The sequence below is a fragment of the Morone saxatilis genome, unplaced genomic scaffold (assembly GCF_004916995.1).
Source record: "Morone saxatilis isolate NCDOM2014 unplaced genomic scaffold, NCSU_SB_2.0 Contig12, whole genome shotgun sequence".
NCBI lineage: Eukaryota > Metazoa > Chordata > Actinopteri > Moronidae > Morone > Morone saxatilis.
The window spans coordinates 11,326,921-11,353,974 of record NW_023339674.1 but is presented as its reverse complement, the minus strand read 5'-3'; the positions used below and the strand labels follow the sequence as shown (position 1 = coordinate 11,353,974).

General features: G+C 42.5%; 1 protein-coding gene across 6 annotated transcripts in view; it reads left to right on the top strand.

Moving 5' to 3' along the window:
* Positions 1–22,575, top strand: part of LOC118321829 (ephrin type-B receptor 3-like) — a 60,998-nt gene extending 38,423 nt beyond the window's left edge. Inside the window, exons 4-16 of one of the 6 annotated variants that reach the window (XM_035653353.1) lie at positions 189–344; positions 1,283–1,618; positions 3,972–4,096; positions 4,757–4,919; positions 5,482–5,590; positions 7,203–7,255; positions 7,505–7,639; positions 9,718–9,965; positions 10,524–10,739; positions 11,857–12,006; positions 12,436–12,635; positions 15,974–16,129; positions 18,255–22,575. In XM_035653353.1, the coding sequence (XP_035509246.1) occupies positions 189–344; positions 1,283–1,618; positions 3,972–4,096; positions 4,757–4,919; positions 5,482–5,590; positions 7,203–7,255; positions 7,505–7,639; positions 9,718–9,965; positions 10,524–10,739; positions 11,857–12,006; positions 12,436–12,635; positions 15,974–16,129; positions 18,255–18,363 (2,156 nt within the window). In that variant the 3' untranslated portion in view covers positions 18,364–22,575. Of the gene's footprint in view, positions 1–188; positions 345–1,282; positions 1,619–3,971; positions 4,109–4,756; positions 4,920–5,481; positions 5,591–7,202; positions 7,256–7,504; positions 7,724–9,717; positions 9,966–10,523; positions 10,740–11,856; positions 12,007–12,435; positions 12,636–15,973; positions 16,130–18,254 lie in introns of all 6 variants that reach the window. The other 5 variants (XM_035653351.1, XM_035653352.1, XM_035653350.1 and 2 more) reach the window with 5 other exon arrangements.
* Positions 22,576–27,054: the final 4,479 nt, after the last annotated feature.

The following is a 27,054-nucleotide window of genomic DNA, read 5'->3' as shown; positions in this document are numbered from 1 at the left end:
TTGCCCATTTGGAAAATGTGACTCACATAACTGTAAATTGTAAATTAATTTAGTAAAAATAGTTTTACCTTAAAATTGTTATATATTCCTTCAAGTGATCCATGGTTACTTTCTAAACCCTTCCATTCAGTGTCAATATCTAAACTTATTATTCACACTTTCTCCATTTTTCTATCTTTTCCTATCAGCTTGCAGCCCTGGCACCTTCAAGTCCAAACAGGGAGACAGCTTATGCCTGCCCTGTCCAGAAAACAGCCGTGCCACCTCAGGAGCATCCAGTGTCTGCTCCTGCCGAAACGGTTACTACCGCTCAGACACCGATTCTCCTGACTCCCCCTGCACCAGTAAGTAAAGACTGCTTTCAACTGACTAAATGAGAAATGCTGTTGTTGCAATCCTTTTGAAAACCAGACAACTTCTGCATGTTTTTGTTCCCAAAATGTGTTTATGCCTCATATTCAGACAGTAATCAAATGTATTGGAAGCCATAAACCAAAAGTCTTTATGGTAGGGTTCTCCCAAACGTCCCTCTTTGAATTGTGGCTGAAAGCAGTGTGTTCCCACCATGCCACATGGATGGCAAACAAGTCTCCTTGTTCCCAACATTATACAAAACTTTATCTTCCAACCCCTCCCCCGCCCGCGTCTCCTGTTCTCAATTCTGACACCCTTTTACAGACAGACAGTGGAGGAATCTTTCTAGTAACAGTGCCTTCGTTCGCAAACAAGCACACGTAGGAGCTAATTCATTCACTATTGAAGAGAGAGGAAGATCCTTTTTTCTGTTGCTGGGGTGGGGGGCTGATTCTCCTACAGTGCAGTGAGAGATAAGGCTCCAGTAATTGGATAAGAATTGCCAAGGCTCTGCCAATAGTTTGTCTCGCTCGTCCCCCCCAGCACTTTGCACACACAGACACACAGTGGAAATGAGCATGCAATTCAAATTTGAACTCCTGTCTTCTTTTTTCTGAAAAACTGCTGGAACAGTCTCTTGTTATGTGGAAGAAACAAATGTTCTAGTTAATGCATAAAAAATGTACCAATACCACAGCAAAAGGAAAATTCTTAGGTCATGAATTGTGCAGCTGTGGAATAATGAATGTTTGTGTGTATAATGATATGTAAACTGCGTTTTGCAATATAAATCTCTGTCTATTGTCAGTATATCTCTGTAGTGTCACCAAGGCAAATTTCTTTACACCTATTGTGCATGGAGATTAAATTCATTTTCATTCTAAACCTATTTTCCTCAACTCATCCACGCTTTACCTCCCTTTCGCAGCTGTACCTTCTGCACCACGCAATGTCATCTCCAGTGTGAATGAAACCTCGCTAGTGCTGGAATGGAGCGACCCACGTGACTTGGGTGGCCGTGACGACATCTTCTACAACGTCATCTGTAAGAAGTGCTTGCCGGAGCGGGGAATGTGCTCACGGTGTGACGACAATGTTGACATCTCGCCACGCCACCTTGGCCTGACCCAGCGCCGCGTGGCCGTCCGTAACCTACAAGCCCACACACAGTATAGCTTTGAGATCCAGGCGGTCAATGGGGTTTCCAACAAGAGCCCCTATACCCCTCAGTTTTCTACAGTGAACATCACCACAAATCAGGCTGGTAGGTACAGCTGCAGCCTCGTGGCTACCTGTCAAAGATCAATACTGAACTTGTAGGTGCTGCCAACTTTCAAAATACAAAAGAATGTCAGAGAATACATTCTGTCTAAGAAGTAGAGATCAATTTCTTGTATGCATGTAGGAGTATGTTACATATTTTCCCTTTGAATAGGGATTGAGAAGGAAGACATTCTTCTGAATGAGCTTAGAAAGGGACCTTTTTCACACGCCCACAGCATGCTCTGTACTAACACCGCTGCAAATAGCAATAGCGAGGCAGTGTGTATTCAAAGTGTTGAACCTTCAGTATTCTATCTGCCCACTGCTTCCAACCCACCGCTCCTCCAGCTCACAGCAACAACAGTAACTGGGCCAATATAGCAATCAGTGCTGAGATTCAATTTGGGTTCAGAAGATTGAACCCAGCTGAACACAATAACTTAGAGTAATAATTATAAGCTATTGCATGTGTTCCTTATGATACTAAGATATATGATGTGAATTAAATGGATTAAAATAGGTAGATATGTATGTGGATTGGTAAATGGCTGAATGGATAGATTATTATTTTCAATTTCTGAAGAAATGTGGTTTGTTTAGTTTATCTTATATGCCCTCAAAATTTTAGTGCTGTTGAGATCACTATACACTTTTGTTCTTGTGAGTTGGTTTTTTTGTTGAGGTTCTCCCAGGGCTCTTAAGTTGTGCCTTGGATGTGTTTAGTTGCTATGTTAACTTTGCTATTTCTGCAGGCTTAGGATTATCCCTAGCTCCTTTCCCCATCATCTCTCTCCTTTTCTCCTTTGCCTCACCTCTAACCTTGTGTTCCTGCTCCTAAAAGCTTTAGGAACGCCTTCCGTTTGTGGGTCTAGGATCCAGAGGGCATACAGGGCCCCAAGTGAGGGCTTTATTGTTTTATGAGGAGTCTGGTATTGGGCTGACAGGGACCACTGTCCACCCTTGGGTGATTGGGGTCAGTTGAGTGCAGAGAGAGAGGTGAAGGGAAAGGAGGGGCAAGAGAGCTGTGATCAGATTATCCCCTGGTGTAGTCCCAAGACCATCTCTGCATGTGCATTCACCTTTTAAGAACCAAAATAAATACTAGGGCGGTGATAAGCCCCAGAGGCCACCTCCATGGTTACTGCAACGTCTTCTCTTGGAGGAGGGCCCCTAATCCCCTGGCTAGAGTAACCAGGGGATCTGTCTAGGAAGCATTGTCTTCTGGGGAGAAAGAGAGACGTGGAGGGCCTGTGTGGAAGGGGCTGGCATGGGAGGGAAAGAGGCAGGGAAGGGAAGGTTTGGGGGGCAAAGAGAGAGAGAGAGAAACAGAAGGATATCTGGCCACAAACACAGGCAGCAAAGGGAGAAAGGAAATGCAAGGGGGAGGATCAAAGAACTAAAAACTGGGGATTAAAATGCTTGAAGGAAGGCAGTGAGAATGAGACAGAGCGGAGATGGAGGTCTGCAGTGGTAAAAAGGAAGATAAAAAGTGAAGAGCTGAAGAGGACAGGGAAAATTAAAGATGATTGTGTGAGTATAGGAAAAAGTGAGCAACTTTATGTTTGATGAGAAGGTACCACTGGAGATAGATAGTTGAAGTTATGAAACAAAAGCGATGGAGTAGACTGGGAGGAGGGAATGAGTCAGAGGTACAGAACAAGCCTGAACTTAGAAAAAGAGGAAAGCGAGACAGGGAGGCAGACAGCACTTGGCCATTAATAGGCACATGTGAACAAAGCATGAAAAGCTCAGGTGGGTGGAGTGCCATTGTGTTTTATGCTCTTCTGTGAGTGTGTGTTCATAAACCATTACACACATTTGTGTATTTGTGTACACATTATATAAGTGATGTAGTCTATATAGTGTGTACACATTGGCTTGTGTAGTAGCAGTAGATACTTTCTTATAACGTAGAAGGCTACCAACAGAGGAAAACAGGACTGTTCCCTAACACTTCCTCTAAAGTACAGAGCAAAAGGGCAGCAGTAGTTCAGGAAGCATGCAGTTAAAATTGCTGTATGTGGGTGCTTGTTAAACTTGCCGACATTTGCTGTATGGTAGAGGGAACTGCATGTACCAGAGATGTATCCATCAGTTTTGCGGTTTGACTCTCTTGTCACAGTAGAATTAGACATCCCCTCTCCCTCCCCAAGGACTCTGGGAGGGAGAATCTGAGCATTAGTGGAGAATGGTTCTGCATACTAACTATTGGCCAAAGCTTTTCACAAAGCCCACAGCCTAAGACTTTGTATTTGGGCTTCTGTGGACACACAAAGGGCATAGAACTTGAAAAGACATAACACATAAAACGATAAATAAAGCAGATTTTTCTTTATTTGTTTTGCCTTGTGTAGCTCCGTCTGCAGTGCCCACAGTTCACCTGATGGCGGCCACAGCGAGCACCATGAGTCTGTCCTGGCTGCCTCCAGAGAAACCCAACGGAATCATTCTGGATTATGAGATTAAGTACCATGAGAAGGTAAGCAGCAATGTAAGTCAACGCCTCTAATTCAATCCAATTTCATTGACTTGCATGGTTTCGGTTTCATCTGTGTTTCTGTAAATGTGGAAAACAATGCCTCTGCTGATAAACACATGGTTGCAGTGAGGCAATTCACTATTTCCAATCTTAGCTTGTATGATCATCCTTCCCTACTTATTCCCCTCTATCCATTCCTCTATCCATCCTTCCTTTTTCTCACTTTCTCTCCTCCCAATCCTTTCCCATATTTCTATTGTGCTCTGCCCTTTTCTGTACCCCTAATTCCATCTCTCCCTCTTGCCCTCCCTCTTATGCCCCATCCTCTCTCAACCCATGCATTAGAACGTTTCTGTATTTTCCAGGGGCCCAGGGAGTTGTGACTGGATTTGCCTCAGGGAGAGACAAAGACATTCCATGTATATCTGCTCTGTTTGTTGTCTTGTCCTTCTCCCATAGGATTAACACACCAGCTACAATCTGTTTCTCTCTATTTTTCTCCCTCGATCTTGTCTTCATATTTTTTTCACCCGCTTGCATGGTTAGATTGGTCAGCCATGTCAGGGAGGGAAGAGCATTAAAGTGGGGATGATGATGAATGGGACTGCACAGGGGGCTGCTATTTGGCATTTTCATCTCAGACTGTCTTTGTTTCTGCAGGATCAGGGTGAGGCCATCGCCCATACTATGACTGCCCAACGGAGCAATGCCCGCATTGAAGGTCTAAAGCCTGGTACGCCTTATGTGGTACAGGTCCGTGCCCGAACAGTGGCCGGTTACGGCCGTTACAGCAGCCCAGCCGACTTCAGCACCAACCTGCAAAGTATGTTACTCCCATACCTACTTCATTACCCAGGGATATATTGGGATATTTGTGGCTTACCAGCAATACCTCTATGATAGTACTATGCATAAGCTTCTGAACATAATGGAGGCTCAAAAGCTTATTGAGCTTGAAGTTACTATGCCTATTTTTCATGCAAGAGGAAGAGAAATCCTTGTAGAAAAATTTACTTTAAAGTTTTGGTGAAAATCTACCATTTCTTAGCATTAGTCAGGTTATCAGCCTCATTCTTGCTCTACATCATATTCATCATTAAGAAGAAAAGTAAAATAACTGAGTAGTTTATTTTGCAGCCTTCATAAATGCATTTGCAGGTTTGCTCTCTGTTTAATACAGCCTGAAGAGCACAAGGGCATGGTTTTACCCATGTAAGCATACAATTTTGAAGTAGGCGTGAGAGGCATACAAGCTTATAGACAGACTTTAGACAGAGCACACGGAGTGGCACAGTCTTCAGCTATACACATGGATTGCAGCTAGTGTAGGTGTATGTTTGTGACAAATTCTCCAAGTAACCACTCTCTCTCTTTGACATCTAAAGCCGACCCTCCAAAGTCATGGCAGGAGCAGCTGCCACTCATCGTGGGATCAGCCACCGCCACCTTGGTCTTCATCATTGCAGTTGTGGTCATCGCTATCGTCTGCCTCAGGTCAGAACATAACTCTATCATCCTCAAAGTCAGAGCGCATGAAAGATGAGCATTAGCAACTTTGGTAGCAATGGCAAAAGAGTTCTACACTGACTCAGTTACTTGTGTCTGGCCTACAGAATATATTCAAACAGCGAGGACTAACAGAAACATTTGTGAAAAATATTTTTCCCTCAAGATGAAAAAAATTGAGATAGCTTCAAATGTCAACTTTGTTTGCATGTCCTCCAAACCACCCTAGAACAGTCTCAGCGGATTGCTGTGCCACCTGTGAGGCCACTGAATGCCAGATTAGCCTTCTGAATCTCTGAGTAGTAAACAGCTTCCGCCAAAATGCTACTTTGCTCACTGGACACAGCATGGTGGAGCAGCTGTTGGGCCTGATAGGCCTGCCCTCATGGCCGGGCACTCAGAATCAACTGTGCAGTTGCCCGACCACAAAGAACCCAGATGTGTCCCTGTCTGCTAGGCCCAATTGACTGGGAAGATGCGAACGGCTGCTCCGACCTTTCAGAAAGTCTGACACTGAATCAACTGGGTCTAACCACACTCGTTTATCCTTATACCTCTCATTTGTCAAGCAGCAAATGCAGTGCATGTGTGTATATATGTGTGAAAGGTTGGCACCCACCGCTGACTGGCTCCCACTGGGTTCCCTCCACAAGCCAGTTCAGGCAGCGGCTGACAAGCGTGGGCATCGGTCACGCTAGACTGAATAATAATCTCCCTGGCTGGCTCCCCCTCCTCTCCTTCTCCCTCCTGCCCCTTCGTTCTCTTCTATTTTCACACCGCTACATTGTGTCTCTCTCAGGGTCTTGGTTTAGCCACTGTTCTGACTGCCACAGAAGAAGAAGGGGAAAATAGTAATAATACAAAACACAGAGCTTCGGCATATTCCGGAACCAAATTAGAATTTGAAATAAGATGCAAATCACCATCGGGTATTATTGCCCTGGTTACTGGTTAGACAACAAAGGAAGCACATTAACATGTAATTTCAACAACCCAGCCCCCTCGCTCTGTCATCGTCTTTGTGCCCCCCCTCCGGTGCAGAAGGGACACATGCAGGAAGATGAGGATACAGAAACTGGGAGACATGGGTATAAGAGAAAAAGAGAAGAAGAAAAATGGATTTAAAAAATAGGAAAGAGGATGACAGCAAGAGAGTGAGTCCATGAGACGAAAATAAGAGGCAGATTGAATTGAAATGAACAGTGTGATGTCTGTAGGGCGAGGAAGACGAGACAGCTGAGCTTGCTGTTTGAGTCTGCTTTTGTCTCGGCTGTTCGTTTTAGAGGTACCAAGAGTGAATGGCTTTCACTTGCTGCTTCAGACAATGGTATGATATCCTTTTGTTTAGGCTTGTGTTACAGTCCCCAAGTATGAATCATTTTACCACCAGACATTGATTCAATCTTTATCTACAGTGTATCCCTTGCTTTCAGTGCAGATACACAAGACATCTTCACCAAGCCACATCGTAGTGTGGCTACATCTCTGCAGACATTATTAGGGATCTGCTTTCTCCTCATGCCTTTGTTCCTTTCCAGTATTTGCTCCCTGCTGTGTTGAGTCCACGTGACTCAGTTTGTGTTTTCATCTTTCTCAACAGAAAGCAGAGAAATGGTTCAGAGTCGGAGTACACAGAGAAACTGCAGCAGTACAGTAAGTCTCTTTGCTGAGATGCCGCTCCCTTTTCTATTATTCACATTCCAATAGCAGTATTCCTATGCTTCAACAATGACTGAGCATTCCCAACCATTAAAGAAGAGTTCACATAACATGAATTATGTTCATCTCATACAAAAAGAACATATTATGAATGATCTTGTTTTGATCTAGTCTTAGTTGATAAAAAATATGTTTTCAGAACTTAGTTGATAGCATAGATTCACGTTCCTGTTCTTGCCACTGAATCCCCAATAGTCACGCCGGGAATGAAGGTCTACATTGACCCCTTCACCTACGAGGACCCCAACGAGGCGGTGCGCGAGTTTGCCAAGGAGATCGACGTCTCCTGCGTGAAGATCGAGGAGGTCATTGGCGCAGGTAACCCACCAAAGCTCCTGAGCTACAGGGGGAAGACTGCTAGTCACCTCCAGGCCATACCGTTAGAGGACTTCACACCAAGCGGTACTTTCACTCAATTCATCGCTAGCCCTCTCCTTGCTCCCTCCCCTCCCACACTCGTCATCTCTTAGGAACCCCTTTAAAGTATTATAGATGTCTCCAGCACTGTCCTGTGTTTTAAGCTTTACTAGCTACAGTATGTCCTCTTTAAGTTAGCTTGACTCACTGTCCTAGCACCCTTACATTGTTTACCATGACATGTGCATTTAGAGTAGATGTATACCTTTTGAATGGTGGATTATCATTTCACCCATGTCCTAAAAACAGAGCCCAATCCTGGAACAAGAGAATTGCTGTGTAAGGACATTATTTATTTGGCAGTCATTGCTAATTGATTCCAAAAATCTTCATCATCAAATGGAAGAAGATTTTGGACAATGCAAGCCCCATACAGACAGGATTTATTCATACAGACAGGATTTATTTCTCTAGGGGAACTTTTAATCCTGTCCAAGCGCATGTGTGTGGTTTTTCTCTTATCTCTTCCAGTATTAATTACAGCACTATTGTTTTTCTGGCACACTTGTTGGCCTTCTATTTTTTTTAAACTTCCTTTACAGATAGACACGTTGTATTTGAGTTACAGTAATCATCCACATTTGAGTTCTGCAGGGTGTAATAAAAGACATTTATACAGTCCCATATCCCATTATTTGATTACTGACATACAGTTGTTATTGAAAGTCCATGTGCATGCGCATGTGCATTATGTATAGTAGCCTGGGGAATGTTTTGGGTTGTATAAAGCAATTCATGTTAATATTTGTCTCTTGCATCCCTCTAAAACATTAATCCTGTCTGGATGGGGCATACAATATTAAAATGTTTCTCGTCCAGGATTGGCCGTCTCTGATCCTGCCCGCTTTTTAGTGTCTTGAAAACCTCTTTATTAAAGAGGAATTCCACTGGATCACTATATTTGACCCCTGTTCCTGGCACTTACACCTCTTCCACAATGTGTCAATTGTGTCCCCTCCTTTAGAAACCCTTCCTAACATTTGATGTGTTAGATGGTAAAATATTTTATGTATTTGATATGATAGTGTAATATCTCTGCTCAAAAGCTGCAGGATTGTGCCAAATGAGGTTGAGTTTTCTTAGCATTGTATCTGAGCCAAAATGGAGGACGTTTGATGGCAGAGATGGGAGTCCCTACTACTGCTTCTGCTACTACCATTACTACTGCTCCTACTACTACAACAACTCTTCTACTGCTGAGGCTACTACTTGAAACCCGTCGCTTCCCAGCATTCGCCTTTTAAGTGACGAACCCTCAACCCCTGTCTTCCCTGTCCCCCTCCTCTCCTCTACCCCATCCTCAATCCATCCCTCCATTACTCCATACCCTTTCCCACCTCCCCCTGACTTCCCCCACTTAATCACCTTTGCACCCATGTTGACACACATTGCTCTCATCGCCTAATTTGTCTTGCATTCTTGCACACGCTTGGTGTAGACTCTAAACGTAAAGCGTCCACAACCCCAAGAACCCCCAAACTTCTGTCTCCACCTATCTCCTCCTCCTGTGCCCGCTTCTCTGAAGCTTAGCACCACCCCCCTGAACCTTGCCCCCTTCCTCCTCTGTCCCTTTGAGCTCCTCTCACCCTGTGACCCTACTTTATCCTTTTTTTCATTTCAACATGCGTTTTTTTCAACTCATCATCTCAACATCATCATCTTCTCATATTCCATCATCATGCCTCACACTCATCATGCTGTTTCCTTTAATCTGTAGCATAACAGCACAAAGTCATTGTATGCTCCCCTATCACCACCATCCTCTGACACTGGCCTAGAGTCCTGGCTTCTCTTGCAGTTCCCCCTGTCCCACCCCTCCTGCTACCCTTCCCTGGCTCCTTGGTTCTAACCAGTTAACTGTCCCCTCTCCCCTCTTTTCCCCCACTCTCCTCCACTCTTCCGTCATTCCTCTCTCCCCTCCCTCTTTCTCTCTATCTCCTTTTGCTGTTTCTCTGGCTGTCTCACGTGGGCTCTCGCAGGAGAGTTTGGGGAGGTCTGCCGCGGTCGCCTCAAGCTGCCTGGGCGCCGGGAGATCATTGTCGCCATCAAGACTCTCAAGGTGGGCTACACTGACCGCCAGAGGCGAGACTTCCTGTCTGAGGCTTCTATCATGGGCCAGTTCGACCATCCCAACATTATCCGTCTGGAAGGTGTGGTCACCAAGAGTCGGCCAGTAATGATTGTGACTGAGTTCATGGAGAATGGAGCATTGGACTCCTTCCTAAGGGTGAGTAAAAACAGGCACCCATGATCACATTACACACAAGAATAACTAAATATAAATAAATATTAGCTACTTGTAATTTTATCAATAATGCAACACTATCTGGCAAATAAGCCTTCCCAGATCTGTTTGATCTTGCTTTTAGTTATCTCACTTTCTTTGGAGCCGTAAAAGGTCTTTTTAAGCTCTGCTGCAGAACCCACAATGGTTATCTTACAAATGCTGTATTCAGGCAATTGGTGACATTTACAAAGGGCTCAGTCTCCAATGAATCACTGTCTCAAAGTCACATCATACATTGTCTGCCAGAGAAAGGGGAGTGATACAAGGAGATATAGAGAAGACTGGAATGGAGGATGGATAGGTAGAACTGAGAAATACGTTACAGTGTGAAGTGATTGGAGATTAAAGGTGGAGGTAAGAGGACATATGCAAAGAAAGTAAGAGACACTGAAAAATGAAGATAGGAAGGACAAATAAAGTTACATATATTCTTTTGAAAATGCAATCTTGATCTACAGTCAAATTCATCCTTGTCATTCCCATTTTTTTCTTTGCCAGCTAAATGACGGGCAGTTCACAGTGATCCAGCTGGTTGGCATGCTGCGAGGTATCGCAGCAGGCATGAAGTATCTGTCAGACATGAACTACGTGCACAGAGACTTGGCTGCCCGTAACATCTTGGTCAACAGTAATCTGGTGTGTAAGGTGTCTGACTTCGGCCTATCTCGTTTCCTCGAGGATGACCCTACAGACCCCACCTACACTAGCTCCCTGGTGAGTCAAGATATAAATGTGTGTATGTGTTTGTGTGTAAGTTTATTCATGTTTAAAATCAATGTTTAAATGTGCTACATATAATGATTTTTAACATCAATGCATCACTAGTATGTTCATTTCAGCCCCCTTTACAAATTAATCCACAAAATTGGCAAGTATGAGTGTATTCAAAAAATAGATCTGTGTCAAGTCTGTTCCCACATGACATGACCATTATGGGTAGGAAGGGAGTTTTTTTTATTCTCACTGTAAATGGCAGGTGGGAAAAACAAGAAGAGTTGGAACAAATGACTAAGCCAAAGAAATTGCAGCTAAATTGATGTTTAAATTACATTTTGGAGTCACACAAAACCTCCAGAGACACTTTTGTGGCTATGTAAAATTTTACCTGGAAATGTTGGGTGTTTCCACTGAAGCTGTAACCGATTTCTAGAAATTTAACGAAACAAAGATCCTTGTGTTGAACCTATTCGAAATTGAATATTTTGGCTATTCTCACATGACATAACATGTAAAACTGACAAAGCAGGTTAAGGCACGTGGGAAAGGGGACTTTAAGACTATAATTGTATAAATATGGCAATTATATAATTGTCAGAACATGAGCTCTGGTATAAAGATAGGAAGCCTCCTCCGGCCTGTGTACAAAGTTTAGTTTATGTGAAAAAGCAAAAACACACAGAGCAATGTCAGGGGTGAGGAATGGCAAGTCTCTTGTTGACAGGAAGCAATGGTGTTAATTGGGAAGTGTATTCTTTAAGAATGAGAGACACTGCTGGCATGAGATGCCAATCACCTCACCTACGATTCAGTTTGTCTGGTAGGTGTATTAGATAATTTGATGATTGTGATATATTGATGTTAAAAAATAGTTTGTAGCACATTAAATATTCTCCTAGCTTCACATGTTTGTACATATCATTTTATGTAACTGTGTTACTAACCTGTGTATGTGGTGTTTGCGTTGTACTGCATGGACCCATGTGTTGTGGACCAACATTTCCCTTAGACTGTTTTTCTCACCCTCTCTCTTCCTCTCGTATGTGTGTGATCCTGTGTTTGTGCTCCATCCCTCCAGTATTTCATGCTCACCTACTCATTCGCATATCCACAGGGAGGAAAAATCCCCATTCGCTGGACGGCTCCTGAGGCGATTGCCTACAGGAAGTTCACCTCGGCCAGTGATGTGTGGAGCTACGGCATTGTCATGTGGGAAGTGATGTCGTATGGGGAGCGGCCGTACTGGGACATGAGCAATCAAGATGTAAGCTGATATGAGGATTTTTTTTTTTTTTTACTATGATGTGATATATGCATACTTAATGTTACATTGGTATTGATCATTTGAAAAAAAAACTTTACTGAAATATTCAACATTACAGTAGCATTTTGCAGTAGAAGATATAAATATAGTTTTTAAGCACTTTTGCTATCACTGTCTAAAAGCAGTTCTCTCTTTACATACCCACCCACAACTGCCACTCCTCCACTCTGGCCCTTATATCTATGTATTCCCTAAAGCCCTTTTCATGTTTATCTCTGACTCTCCCATCATTTCCCTCATTTATCCTCTTCTGTCCTCCCTCACTTGCTCTTTTCATCGACCCATCTCTCTCCTTGTGTTGTCCATCCTCCCTCTACACTATATTTCGTGATTGGAAGTGATTGTGATTTCTCTGTCACCCTTCCTCAGGTGATAAATGCTGTGGAGCAGGACTATCGACTGCCCCCACCCATGGACTGCCCCACAGCACTGCACCAACTCATGTTGGACTGCTGGGTGAAAGAGAGGAACCTGCGACCCAAATTCACCCAGATTGTGGCCACGCTGGATAAGCTTATCCGCAATGCTGCCAGCCTCAAGGTGGTCACCAACAGCACACAGTCTACTGGGTAAGCTGTAATATTATGATATAAAAAGTGTGATGGTCACATTAAGTTCAGAATCAGTATGAAAGCCCTGTCAAGTAAAGCAAATGCTGAATCTTGTACAGTATGTGTGGTGGAGCTGGTAATTAGAGAAATAGACTTTAACTGTGATACTGTTGATCTTTGTTTCCCTGGAGATCCTTGTTGAGTTTTATTAGGTGGATTAGTGATCTTCATAAAGGGCAATAATATATAATTATAGTCAAAGCATTATGGATATTAGTGTTGATCGCTCTATAAAATCTTCTCTGGTTTTCTCAAATCATATGTTGGAGGAGACCTGCTGGACTTTTGTAATATTCTGCAGTTGCAGGTCATTAGTTTATAGAATGAAGTCAGTTGACTTTTTAGCCGTGAGAGTACTGGCTGAAACATTTCATTTGCACCTGAGCCAGAGCAACTGCGATAATGATTTCCATTGTACAAATATTCCTTATCCAAGTTGATACAGTGTATGTGAGTCACTCTGACTCAGCTGTAACAATCTCTCCTATAAAGTGCACATTTCTTCCCATACAACTCTGTAGTTCTCACAAATGCAGCCTTGGCCATTATGCAAATCCAAATTACCATCGCTCAATGCAGCCCTTAAAGCAACTCCCCAACCAACTGGGAGCTCAATCAATAATGTCACATCTACATTTAGCTGCACTACCACTCTCTGCAAACTGTTTCTTGGAAAGAGTTTGGAGAATAGAAGGTGGCAGAGTTGGAGCAATAGGGAGGGGGATGACCTACCTATCTGTCCCTGCATCAGGGTCTTTCTGTCTTGAGGGAGGGCCACAGACAATCCTGGTTTGGGCTCATGGGGAAAATCAGGGTCTCGGTTGGCCACCGGAGTGACGTTCTTAGAAGATTAAGCTTGCGGTTAATTAGCTCGATTAAGGCGATGCAAAAAAGAGATGGGAGCGCCTTTTAATTAGCCACTAACGAGATTTTAAACGGGCCAGCGGAGAGGTGGCCTCCTGCCGACAAACCTAACAAGGGAGAAGTGAGGGATGATACCGTCGTCCTGTTCGGCGTTGAAGGGTGGCTGGAGGTTAGCTAACACTGTCTGGCATAAAAGTCCTTTGGTTGTGTGTGTTATGTGTACTTGACATGACTGCATATTGCATTGTAAGTGTAAAGTGTAATGAGTAATTGAGCTTTGGTGATATTAGGCTTCCAGCACTTTAGCATGAGTCATTTCTGTGTTTATCTTTCTACTGCTGAGTGTCTCTCATTTATTTATTTAACTTTTATTTAACCAGGAAGTCCCTTGAGATTGAAATCTCTTTTCAGAGGGAGACCTGGATAACACAACAAACCTGTTACAATTAAATAGAAATTAAACATAATTGTAGGGGGAAACAAATCACACGCACAAGGAAAGGACTAAATCAAGCTCAAATAGGGCAGTTACATTTCTCAGTTACATGGACTTTTAACATGTGTTTAAATTCTTCCGAAGGGGACTAGATCATAAGATGTAGCACGTTTTGCAAATGATTCCATGACCAGGGAGAAAAGCAAAGAACGAAGCAGTTGTAAATGCAGAAATTCTTACTTGAGAAATGAATCACATCCACTCTCTAAACCTCTTAAAAACAAAACAGCCCTTTGGAGAAACTGAAACTCACAACAAGTGAACTGGAATATGGGCTCAGCCTGTAACTGTCTCACCAGCTAGCGTGCAGTATTACCCAGCTTTCCTGCTGTGTTTCTGCTTGTGGCTCACACATGGCCAGCAATGATCTGGACCCTTTTGAAGCCAACTTTAGAGGAGGACTAACAATACTCCATTAAGAGAAGCCAGAGTCTGTCGTTAACGACGGCCTGAGGCCTTGGGCTCCAAAGCACAGGCCTTATTAAAAAATTGCTCCATCTACACCACTCAATGGAGCCTCTGTATCACTGTTATTAACTCCCCCTCCATGGCTTTTTTCTCTTTTCTCCCTCTTTCTCCCTTCATTCCTTTTTTAATTGTTAATGAATCTAATGCCATCAAAAAGGATGACAGGGATCAACAGAGCAGAGAGGAGGGGAGACAGTGGTGCTCTTTCTCTTTGCCTGCTCCCTCATCTGTTTCTCCTCCTTCAACCTCCCTCCACGTCCTCTCTTGTTCATCCGCTCCACTTCGCTCTGAGTTGTAGCACAGTTTTATTAAAACTCCTAAGGTGGCCTCTCTATCTACAGCATTGATCAGCGCACACTTTCTTCTTTAGAAAGGCCCTTTTGCGCTGTCAACAGGTGCGCAGGAACATGCAGAACACACTCAGGAATACACACACACACACACACACACCCATACACACACACCAAGTAAAGAAGTAAAGACTAAATTTAGTACATTCATATACACACAGCTACACAGTCAAACGCTCCTTCCATGTTGCCAGCGTCCACAGGTTCATGAGTCAGTCCTACCATGCACAACACAGACATGTGAACATCTGTGTTTACATTCCACAGATTATATCTCCATTACCATTAAGTATTTTTCTCCTCAAACACACCCTGAGACAATGCACATTAAATGCAATAACAATGTACTGTACAGCATATGGCTTATATCGCACTAGTTAAGCTCATGTTCATAAAGGAAGCCCAAATCTGATTTGAGCTGACCGGCAAAACCGCATGGAATGCAATCTTTCCAGATCATATTTAAACCACATTTGTAGGTGGTTTGAAAGTGCAACCCAGTACAACCACTCAGATTGGATTTCATGTGGGATTTTATTTTTGTTTTGTCAGTCCCCATGCAACACACTGACATCTCATTGCAACGAGGAGAACAGGAACCAAAAACAGAAAGACAGCTATCAAGATATCTCCACGATTTCATAAGGGTTCATATGGGATACGTGGGAGAATTTTGCCCACATGGTTACTATGACACCTGTTGTTTTAATGTTTGATGTTAGCAAATGTGTATAGTTTCTTCTAAATCTGATGTGGTTCCTTGTAAATTACAATGCGGGTAGCTATCAGTTAAGACCAGATTTGACATGTTGTTCTCTGTGAACACGCACCACCTCACCTCACCAGCTACAGCGCCAGCATCCACCACCCGAGCCTCCAGCCAGTCTCTCCACAGTCATAAACGTGCCCCCCCACACGCCCCCAACCCCTGCACACAACTCCTTACATGTGGAGGAGAGGAGAGGAGAGGGGAGAAGAGAGATGGAGAGGTGGCGCTCAGTGGGGGGCGTTTGGGGGTGAGGTTGGCCGGTAGAGGCAGTAGAGTGACGACCTTAACCCTCTCTCTCTCTCTCTCTCTGTTTCTCTTTCTCCCTTGTCCCTCCCCCTCCCCACTGTAGGGTCTCCCAGCCCTTGCTTGACCGCTGTGTGCCAGACTATACCACTTTCACCACTGTGGGGGACTGGCTGGATGCCATCAAGATGAGCCGCTACCGTGACAACTTCGTCAACGCCGGATTTGCTTCCTTTGACCTGGTGGCCCAGATGACAGCAGAGTGAGTGTAGAGGGAGTAGATTCAGCTAATCAGGCCTAAAGTGATTGACTGGGCTGAGTTTGAGAGTCAAATTAATGTTACACAGATTGACCTTGAGGGAATAAAAATAGTCTCATGGCTAAATTAAACATGGTAAGATGTGGAATGGGCTCTTATAGGCTCAGACACCAAGTAATTTAGGATGAAAAAAATCACATTTTACTATATTGGTGCATTTAGCAGACATTTCAGAAGTACATTTGTAGTGCTTTGAAGATAAATCATGCCTTGAAGACATACAGTAGCATGCATTTTACTGCGCCAGTATTTATGTAGACATAATGTAGTGTATGGAGGTAGTTTTAAAAAGGAAAATGTGATTTACTGGAAACACAACCTTCCAAGAGACACGAGAGAGAGATTATCCAGGGGATGAGAAAACATAAGATCATCTGTGCTTTTCCTGTAATTTGGTGTGTAATTGACAAATCAGGGTAGGTTTGCTGTAGAATGGGGAGGATTATGCAATCAGGACTGGACTAGTAACAATCACCTGCTTCAGAAGCTAACAAATTGGATAGACAATCAACAAATGCACAATTTAACAGTGCAGTACAATTTTCAGCAAGCACTTGTAGCGGCTTCCTTTAACTACGATCTCCAGTTGACCTTGACGACTCACCCACCTTATGCCGTGTGTACAAACAGGAAATTATGTAATGGAAGTCATGGAAATTGAAGGCTAGTGATGATCAAATAAATGAATTAGGATTATAATGATAAATACATTATCCTCATTAACTGCATAATAGGCAATGGAGGTGGGGGTAATTTGTTTCAATTTGGCCAGGCTGACAGGTGTGGTGTACTGTGGCTCTCTGTTGCCCTTAATGGCCAGTAATTCCTCTAATGGTGCCCATTTATTATCATTTCATCCTCCATTGCTGCACTGATGGGGATGACGAAATATGAAAAAACAAAAAAAAACACCATTTATTTGTGTGAAATTACGATGATGCACCTTTATCTGGCTTTGGAAAGGATGGGTGTGCAGTGCGGACCTGGGTGTGTGTGCACTTGCACGTACTGTATGCCTGTGTGCATTTGTTCATGTGTGGGTTGAGGTACACACTTTTGTACTACAATAGATGGAGCCACAAAGTCATTGAGACAAGTAGAGTGTATGGTGTGTGCATGTAATATTAGGTTATCCAGTATTTGTGTGTGTGTGTGAGAGACTGAACGGAGAGGACGCAGACTGTGGCAGAGCCCCAACAGTCGGCTAATCGCTGCCCCAGACGCCGTCCGCTCTCTCCTCAGCTATCAACTGGGGAAATCAAACAAGCGGGCGGAAAAGAGAGGTTCTTGTGATGTTATTGTACAGTGTTAAACCAACATGGCCATGAAGATTAGATTATGGCGTCTGACTAATGACGACCAAAGCAGGTGCGCTCTCCCAGGCCTTTTTAAGGATGTAGTAATGTCTACTGTATGTCAACATTTTCATATTTTCCCACTGCACCCTCAACCTGAGGTTAAGACCCTTACTTTAAAGATCACTCTGTAATGTTACATTTACACTTCCCAGCTTTATTGGTTGTAGCTTTTTCTGAAGAATGTTGAGCAACAGTGACCAAGTAAAAGCTGATTTACTGACACACAGACCCATTCTATAAGTATGAATGACAGGCCCCTAACTGAGTAATCTGTCTAGTATCTTACAAAAAATAAAATAAAATAATTAATAATTCTGAGCCTCGTGGCAGGGTAGTGAAGACTCTGTGAAGTCTGCCAGCTGCCAACAGTAGTTTGGTTTGCTCTTTAATCATTAACTATCCCATTATGGCCCTTTGACTCGCCTTCTTTTGCCCACCTGCTGGGCAACAGAAGTATTTTGCATTAAGACCAACATTCTCTATAGCTTGATGAGTGTCCCCATTTTGTTGACATACCCTCCATCAGTCATTTTATGTGTGATTGCCAAGGTGCTTGCCTGTCCCTGTTCCCACCTGGTAGAGTGTGTGTTTACTTGTGGGAAAGTGAAATTTGCACTTCAACTATGGACACGTGATATTTGTCCACTTTTATTTTTTTTATGACTGAGCCACCTGTTCTTATTTTCTTCTCCTTTCTTCTCGCTCCACAGGGACTTGCTGCGGATAGGGGTAACGTTGGCTGGCCATCAGAAGAAGATTCTTGGTAGCATTCAGGACATGAGACTACAGATGAACCAAACACTTCCTGTCCAGGTGTGAGCGACAGGACATACACAGACCGATGCAGTTGAAGGACAGCCAGACAGGAAAAAGGGGGAGGAACTGTGCCAGAGAGAGCCATTGGAAAACCCTAGCTGCCTGACCCATCTCTGCCAATTAGATGCTATGAAACTGGCTTGCAGTGCCTCTGACTATTTTTTTTTCTTTATTTCACTACCACTACCATTTCCTGTTCTTGCTCTTTTGTTATTCGTCATTGTTTCTTTTTCCATCCAATCAGAATTAGTGTGTTTTTGAAAGAGGAAGAAGACCCCCTTATATCCCATGCGTGCCTCACCAGCTCTGGTGTGGGTTGACGTTTGCATGCATGTGTGTTTTAGTGAGGTTGGCCTTAGCCTGTAACTGAAACGTCACACTCTGTTCCTCACACAAGAGTCCCTCCCCTTGACCTCTCAACCCATCTTCAATGGACGTAATACATAGTGAAGAAAAAGTGAACGATTGTTCACACACATAAAAAAAATGAAACAAAAAAAAAGAGGACCCGCAGGAGATAGAGGACAGTTCTTTCCCTGATAGAAGTTGTTTTACTGTGCACATGTGTGTGTGTTTCTCCATCTTCATATTGAAGGTGTGTTATCTAAAAGGGCACTTGCTGGAGAAGGGTGAGGTGATGGAAGAGGTAAAATGAGGTCAAAGGTCAAGAGAATGACAGAGGTTAAAAAGGTCAAAGGATGGCAGCCACATTTCTGGACGCTTGTTTTGGCTGCAGAGTCCTCAGTAGGTCACCAGATGACCTCTTCACCCTGACCTGAAGTGACTCAGGATAGTTCCACAGCTTGGGATCACCTGCTCATCAATTGTATTTTGAAGCATACAAATGTTTTATTTTTGTTTGTCCACACACCATTTTTTTTTTCTTTTCTGTTTTTGGCTTTCTTACACTTTTTTTTGGGAGATTTGTGGTTTCAAAATGGCCGGTCAAACCGAAGTACCCCCACTGGACGCTTGAAGTGATTAAGGGGAGACAAGGACTGTGGCAACACTATAGAAAGACCACTTGGCCTTTTGTGTGCGATTTTGTATGTGTGTGTGTGCGCATGTGTGCGTGTATGTGTGATTAAGTGTGCTTGGATGTACGGGTGTGTCAAGTTGCACACAAGTATACTGTACAATACAGCTTCCGCTATTTGCCACCGTGGAGAATTAACGCATGAACTGAACCGTGACAAGGAGCAAATATATCTGAAACAATTACGCTATATTCTGTGGACAACTGTTAAACATTCTTTTTTATTGAATCCAAAAAATGAACTTAGGACATACATATATATATAAAATTATATATATATATATGCATCATGCAGAAACTGAGAGAAACCATGATGGACACCTTACTTTCTACTTACTATTATCTGGATTTAGAAATAATCAAAATTCTTGTTTTAATTTCTTGACATCCTGCCCTATGTATTTATTTGTACCCCACCAACACCCAAATGGATGGTAGGCCATCCAGTGGACTTGGAACAATCAGAAGGAAGAGAAACTCCAAGAGGATTCACCTGATGAATTGATGGTTATTAAACAAAGGAAACTGCATATAAATTGGATATTGTATTTTTGTTGTTGTTCTAAACAGCCTGTACATGTTTTGTAACAAAAATACGATAAAATGACAAAAGAAAAATGGTGTTTTGACAAAATGGAAGTGCTGTTGTGAAATGTTTGATTCAGAGTGAAATTAACAGAAAGCAAAGGAAGAAGAGAGAGAATGGGGAAAGTCAGGAGGAAGAAAACACCCATGGTTAGAATACTGGTAATAACATGTCGCCCTTTTGCTCTCCGTCCATTGTTGTCTGAGTGTCTGTGTAGGTGTGTCCACGTTTGTGTGTGCCACCTGAACTGGATATTAAGCTTCCCCTATCGATTCTCATTTTCAACATAAAGAGCATTTGTGAAGCACCGAGCTGTTACTAATCGTCTTCCAGGCACATTGTTTTCAACTGTGAACCTCCTGCAAACCATTCTAGGGCAAATCTGTGGAATTATCTGTTTTAATTTTACTTATTTACCATCACCTCCAACAATGGGATCCTCCCAACCCATCTTGTCAGACTGTTGACGAGTCATTAAGGGGATGGTCCAGAGATTATGCAGTTTACCTACCAATCATTTCAATCATCCCAGAGGTGAAGCTCCATCACTAGACTTTCAGTTTGCAACACGATCCTCATCAAAGAACCCAGAGCTGTCAGAAGAAAAAACCTATTGGTCTTTGTCTGTCAGGTCGATTAATGCAGCAGCCAATCTGGCATCGCGAGGACACGAGCATGCAGAGAGCACAGACATACGGCAGGCTGACCTATCATTATCTCTCTTCATTTCCTGTCTGGCCTGCAATCATCCTGTCTCAGCTCAGGCTGCTGCATGATTAGTACAGTGCAGGATCAACAGCCCTGGCACGCAGAAAGCCAAAATCTGCAGGCCCCTCATCCTAAGTGATAGCAGCTGCATCACGGAGACTATACTATTTGCACTTCTCACAGAGGGGTGTTTGAAGGTAGTGGATGAAGGGATGGGGCTGCATCACTAGTGTGATCTTCCAGACAGTCTCCATATTGTTTGGGTTGGAGCTGATCAATGCAATATGTGAATATTATTAGTTAGGTGTGTAATGATAGCGTGATGTTAGTGGCCATGCAGTGTGTCTTGCCATATTAGTTTTGTCAGCCGCTCTTAAGTCCCTTCCAAAGTCGTGGATAATATTATGCAAAACAACAATGTGTTTCCCGTTTTATATTGTTTCATCTTCCACACACATAAGTTTTCAATACTGCTAGTACACTCTGTAAAGGGGTTACTAACCAACAGTTGTAGTACACAAACAAGTAGTAATTTAATTGTTGTGTACTCAAACTACATTACCCTTATATATCCTTCAATATCCTTACATTTGTTTCATCAAAGCATCAGTTAAGATTTCCGATACAATTGCTGGAGAATCAGAAACGCCAGTATTGTCAGCATGATTTGTTATCATGACGTGAAAGTGTTGAAAGTGCCTGTTAGACGAGCAACCATTTTCTGCAGAATTATTTTGCTTCTCTTCAAAGCTAAACAGCATTTTGTTTGGAAGAGTGATAGAGTCTACCTTTGGAGGTGACAGAAGAGCAGAATTAATGCAATCAGAAGCTCACGTTTCCCCAAAGTCTCCCAGGAATATACAATATTAATCCCTCTTCCTACACTCAGCTCAATCAGCTAAGCCCCTCTGTTGCAAATTCCGCATGTGACACCAAAAAACAGTTGATGAGCATAGAAAAAGAGAAGGGGGGCATATGGGGGCTAAACACAATCAGATGGCAGACATGCCCACTCATGAAAAATAGCAGCGCTTTGGAGCTTGCATGAACTATTGATGAGGTGCACATGCTGCTCCAGGGTCTGGAGTTGTCTTCACTAAAGTCAACCGGCCGTGAGTGATGAGCTCAACTGGCACTGTTGCACATCTTAAAATGATTAAACTGCCACCACATCAACTGCAAACAATTAATCTTTAAGTGGATTTTTCACACATTCATGGGAGTGTTTAATATTCAACATTCACAGAGAGGAAAGAAACTCACTCGTGTTTTTTTGTTCTTCCTTCTGACTGCATGTTGCTGAAATGATGATGGACTGTTATATTTGTGTGTGTGTGAGAGTGTGTGAAATAAAAGGATTGCCATTTTATACAGAAACACTTTGATCAGCAGAGTTTAGGCTTTGTCAGATGTGGTTATCTCTATGTGTGCCAATAGGATCCAAACTATCCCAACATTCCTTCCACCTTTCTTCCCCTATTTTACATGATCCACGGATCATCAAACACACCCACCCTCTCCGAAAACCCCTCCACTTACAAATTTTCTTCAGTTGTCTGTTTTAAATAAATATATACAGTACTGTGTTTTCTTCTGTCTTCTAACAAGATCACTCCACATCTGTCTTTTGGTCACTTTTGAAAACCCCCTCTTTATACAAGGAAGTGATATGTTTCAGAGAGAACTGTACATGTGTAGTGAACTTGGAGGGGGGACGGAATAAAGCGCTGAGAAATGCAATTGTTAATTCCTCTTTGAAAAGCATTAAGATGTATTTAATGGTGCAGACATACACAACAAATTACTAAAAAATGATGATGCATTCTTGTAGAAATATTTTTAAAAGACCCTTTTGCAATTAAATTATTTAAGAAATGTGACCCGATCTCCTGACTGAGTCTTTATATTGTGTTTTGAATTGATAATTCATCCATGTGGACTTAAAGTAAATTGTTCTTCCGTGAGGTACCGTGCCAACACATAATCACAAACATGTTCTCCAGTCAAGTAAATGCCCAAGACAAACACATTCAATTTCACTGCTTATCATTTATGGCCATCTCTCGCTCCTATAATCATTACCAGAACTTCATGTAGCTTTTTTTACAATAACATGGTTTTCACAATAAGTGGCACCAAAAGCCTCAGTTCAGATAACTATCTACTTCAGATAAACATACCACAGTCCCAGCTTTAACTCTGCATATTTCTTTAAATGTGCACAGTATACCTGTAAGCAGGAATTGCATCCAAATCTGTCTGATGTGATGTTTGTGTTTCAGACAGGTTGAGACTGCATTATTCCCACTGCCTCGGAAAAGCCTGAGGACATTCAGAGTAACACTGTCTGTAAAAATATATATTTTCTAATGCTTTCTTTCATCTTTATAGCTACCGGCACCTGATGAATGGATATTGATCCTTGGGAGAAGTTACCCAGAGTTCATCTATTTCTAATGCTCCTTCAGTTGCTATGTTCCTTGCTATTACTGATGTTGTTACTTTGAGTTAAAGACCACTATTCTAAAGTAGATTGCCTAATTTAGCAGTGAAAAGCCTGAATTAAATTGCACATCTGTCCAGTGGAATACCAAGATGTAGTGACATAATTCCAAATCAGTTATAATTTCTCAAACGTTACTGTCACAACAGGGTCGATATGCTCACAGCCTAACAAGTTTGCAAGACATGTTGTCACAATCAAATCAAAACATTTGGCATCCACACTGGAGCTATGTCAATACCACGCAACACCAAAGATCCCCATATTGTCTTCCAAGCCCACTAATTTATATGAGCTCCACTCTTCTCTGCAGGCACTGAGCCAACAGTCTTGTTTTCCAGCAAAAATAGGAAAGATGCTCAGATCATAGATTCTACCTCATCTGCCCCTCGCCTTGTCCCATGGCTCCCCTTTTCTCCCTTTCCCTGTCCAATTAAATACAGAACCTTGGATCGGGTGGTCTCGGTGTCTGGGTAGAGCAGATATTTTCGAAACGCTCCCCCCTTGATGCGCTCTGAGAAGTTTCAACAGAGGATTATGTTGGTTCTTTTTGTGTTGCAGCAGGCACAATAAATTTCATTTCAGATCTCCACAACTTTAACAGCTTCTTGTTCTCCAATGTTGCTGTGATGGACTGAAAGTTCCAGCAGCATTTCATGGACACATAATCTGCATTTTAGTCTATCTTCTGTAGTTATTTGTTATTTTCCTTTGTGGAACCACTTTGGCTGAGGAAACTTAAAAAACCCACAAAAAGAAATAAAATTAACCACGCCATCTGTGTGTACCCTGAGACAGACTGGGGACCATATCATAGATTAGGAGTTGTTTTGACTAGCCCAGATAGCAGGTGCTCCAGTGCTCAATATGTAGTATGATCTGTCAGTTTGAGGTAAATATGGACCAATGCCAAGATGAACTAGACCACTGTACACTTTCCTACGGCTGTTGACACTGTGTCACATTACTCCGAGCTGGAGATTATTGATCGTATGCAGGCCTGTTTCAATCAAAGTATGTCATATAATGTAAGGGAGAATTATTGAGTCGTCAATAAAATAAAATAAATAAATAAATAAAAATCGTATCCCTACTCAGTCACTGAGACGGCATTAGCATACATATCAACAAGCATTAGCATGTCTTAGCCACATGTCGGTCAGGACAAGGATCAATGCAAAACATGATCACACAGCAATAGAAAAAAAAAAAGTAATCCGCTCCCTTACACCCTCCTTACCCGCTCCTTCCCCTCATTTCCAAAGCCAGACTCCCTTTTATTCTCCCTTATTCCCTACAGACTATCCCTCACTCTCGCCCTCTTACGAGCTCCACACACCACACCCGTTCTCTGTCTACTTTTTCATCCGCTCCCATCTCCTCTGCCATAATCCCTCTCTTTCACTTTAGCTTGGCACAGCTAATTGGTCACGTCTGTACTGTGACATGGGGACCTGACATAATTGCTGGACAAATAGCGAGGCGTTTAGCTTCGGACCTGTCTCAGCTAAGCTGTACACAGACACCAGCCGACTGGAAAGTCTAATTACCACTCCAACCCCACAACTTGCTAATTGGCAAATACTTCCAACAAAGAAGTATGTGTGTGCCTGTGTGCAAGTGTGTGTGTTTGTCTGAACCTTTGTTTCCTTGCTTTAGTTAAGGGTCCTGTGAAAGCATACAAAAAACACTAGACAGAACAAAATATTTTGCGCTTCAAAATGTGTCATTAATTCTCTTAGATTCCATTTCCAATGGTCATCTGCGAAGTGTCAGTTTTAATGCGTCGTACGTCACATTTCTTGTTGCTGTTGTGTTATTTTGCTGTCTGTCATGACAATGCTAATTAAATTTCCTGTTTGATTAGCTCAGATTAGCAGTCCAGACTTTTTTGTTTTTCTGTTTTCACTTCCACACCATGTTTCCAACACATGTGCTCACTTATAGACCCGATTGAACTGATTTACACATCACAGGGTTTTTGACATTTGATTATTTCCTGTTACTTTAACAATTAATTGTGTTGCACAGATTGCGGCACATTTTTCTTTCTTTGTCTTGGCCTTTTATCCAGTCATGAAATAAATAAATGAATCAAGAAGTAAAGAAATAAATGTAAAATGCACTGTTCTACATATAGTATAGTACATAACTGATGTAAGGCAATTTTTGGAAATATTCATATGTCAAAGTGTTTTGTGCAGAACATATTGCTCAATTTATCTATCCGGTAAAAAAATATTTCTTAAGTGGAAGGATACGCTTTTCACGTCGTTGAATGCTCCACAAATCTGCAGATGATCGCTTTCATTCAAAGGGATCATCACAAAGGATTATCCTATTGCAAAACCCCTGAAATATTTTACCACCCGCTCACATCACCCCCTTCCCTAAAAAGGGGACCCGACCTTTTCTGTCCTAGAACAAGCATTCTATTGTTGGGTGTTTGGGTGCAGCTGCATGGTCTTTCTGTCTGATGGGTTGAGTATGTCTGCCAGTGAAACAATGTTCGACAGGACTGCACCCGGGGACCATGGGGTGACCTGGAGTTCACGGTCAAAGCTGGACAGTTTGTGGGAATCTATCACATGTGAGAGGTATGGCGGCCTTCAGGTACAGCAAGGCTATTGAACAAGCACATCAAAATGTCGCTGTGGGAAGATAAGATGTCCTCATGGCTGCAGTTATCAAGATAGAGCCTTAATTTACTGTAAACAGAGCATAATGCCAGTACCGTAATCCATAAATCAAATGGCCTAGCATGAAACCACGCTGACGTGGGCCTGCTTCTCGTGGGGATAAGGCTCACATGCACAGCAATGCATACATGATGCTTAGTAAGATAATGAATTTACTTTCTTCCAGCCCCCTGCTGAGCTCGTGTCCTCATCACAGTTCAGCAGACATCAAGCTGGCTTGTGTTTGTCTTTGTGGGAGTTTTATGCACTGTAGTGTTTGCAAAAGGCTTCAGGCATGTTTACTTTACGGAAAAACAGTGCTGTGTCATTATGCTAACCAAAAACATAAATTATCTCTCTATGGAAATGTATTATATTGATATTGATATTGATTTTAAGCTCAACGATGGGCTCTGTCTTGTATGAGCAGCACAGTCAGTAGCCAACAAACATTTCGGATAATCTTTTAATCAGCTAATTGACCTGCCTACAGGAGCGTTTTGTTGACTACCGATGAAGAAAATCATTGCACTGAATGAAAATGAACACTAATCCTTCTCAGTTTAGCTGACGTAATTATGAAGAATAATATTCCAACAAACATCTGCTGGCCACTATTCTTTTGATGTGAATAATCCAACTGCACCATCGATAATCTTGCTCACCAACTAAACATAATTAATAGCTCGTGCTTTGCTCTTATGAAAGACAGTCATGACATTGCCATGTCGAGGTCATTTTTCCTCTCCATTGGTGTCATCGGTAGGCATGACGGGAAGGGCCTTGTTCCTGCCTGACATCTCATTACCTGCTTGTCGATATTTATCAGTCTTAATCAGAGCTGTGGCAGGTCTGGTGTGATTACTTCCTGGGTGTGAAAGCAATCACACCTCGTCCTCCCCACTGTCCTTGATTTACAGAGGGAAAAATAGTATGGCAAGTTTGAGGAAGTTTGAGAGGGCCATGTAAAAAGAAGACGGAATTAAAAAGAGCACATTCCCAGCTTTTGCCTTATCTCTCCTCATTGCATACTGCACAAGATAAAATACATCAGCATCCAAGCTTGGCAATAATGACAGACTATTTGTTTTCTTTCTTGAAAATTCACTAAAGCGTCGTATTATTGTGTGTCCACAATGAATGAGGGGGTTTAGAAAACTGTCAACTGATTTTACATCTCGGA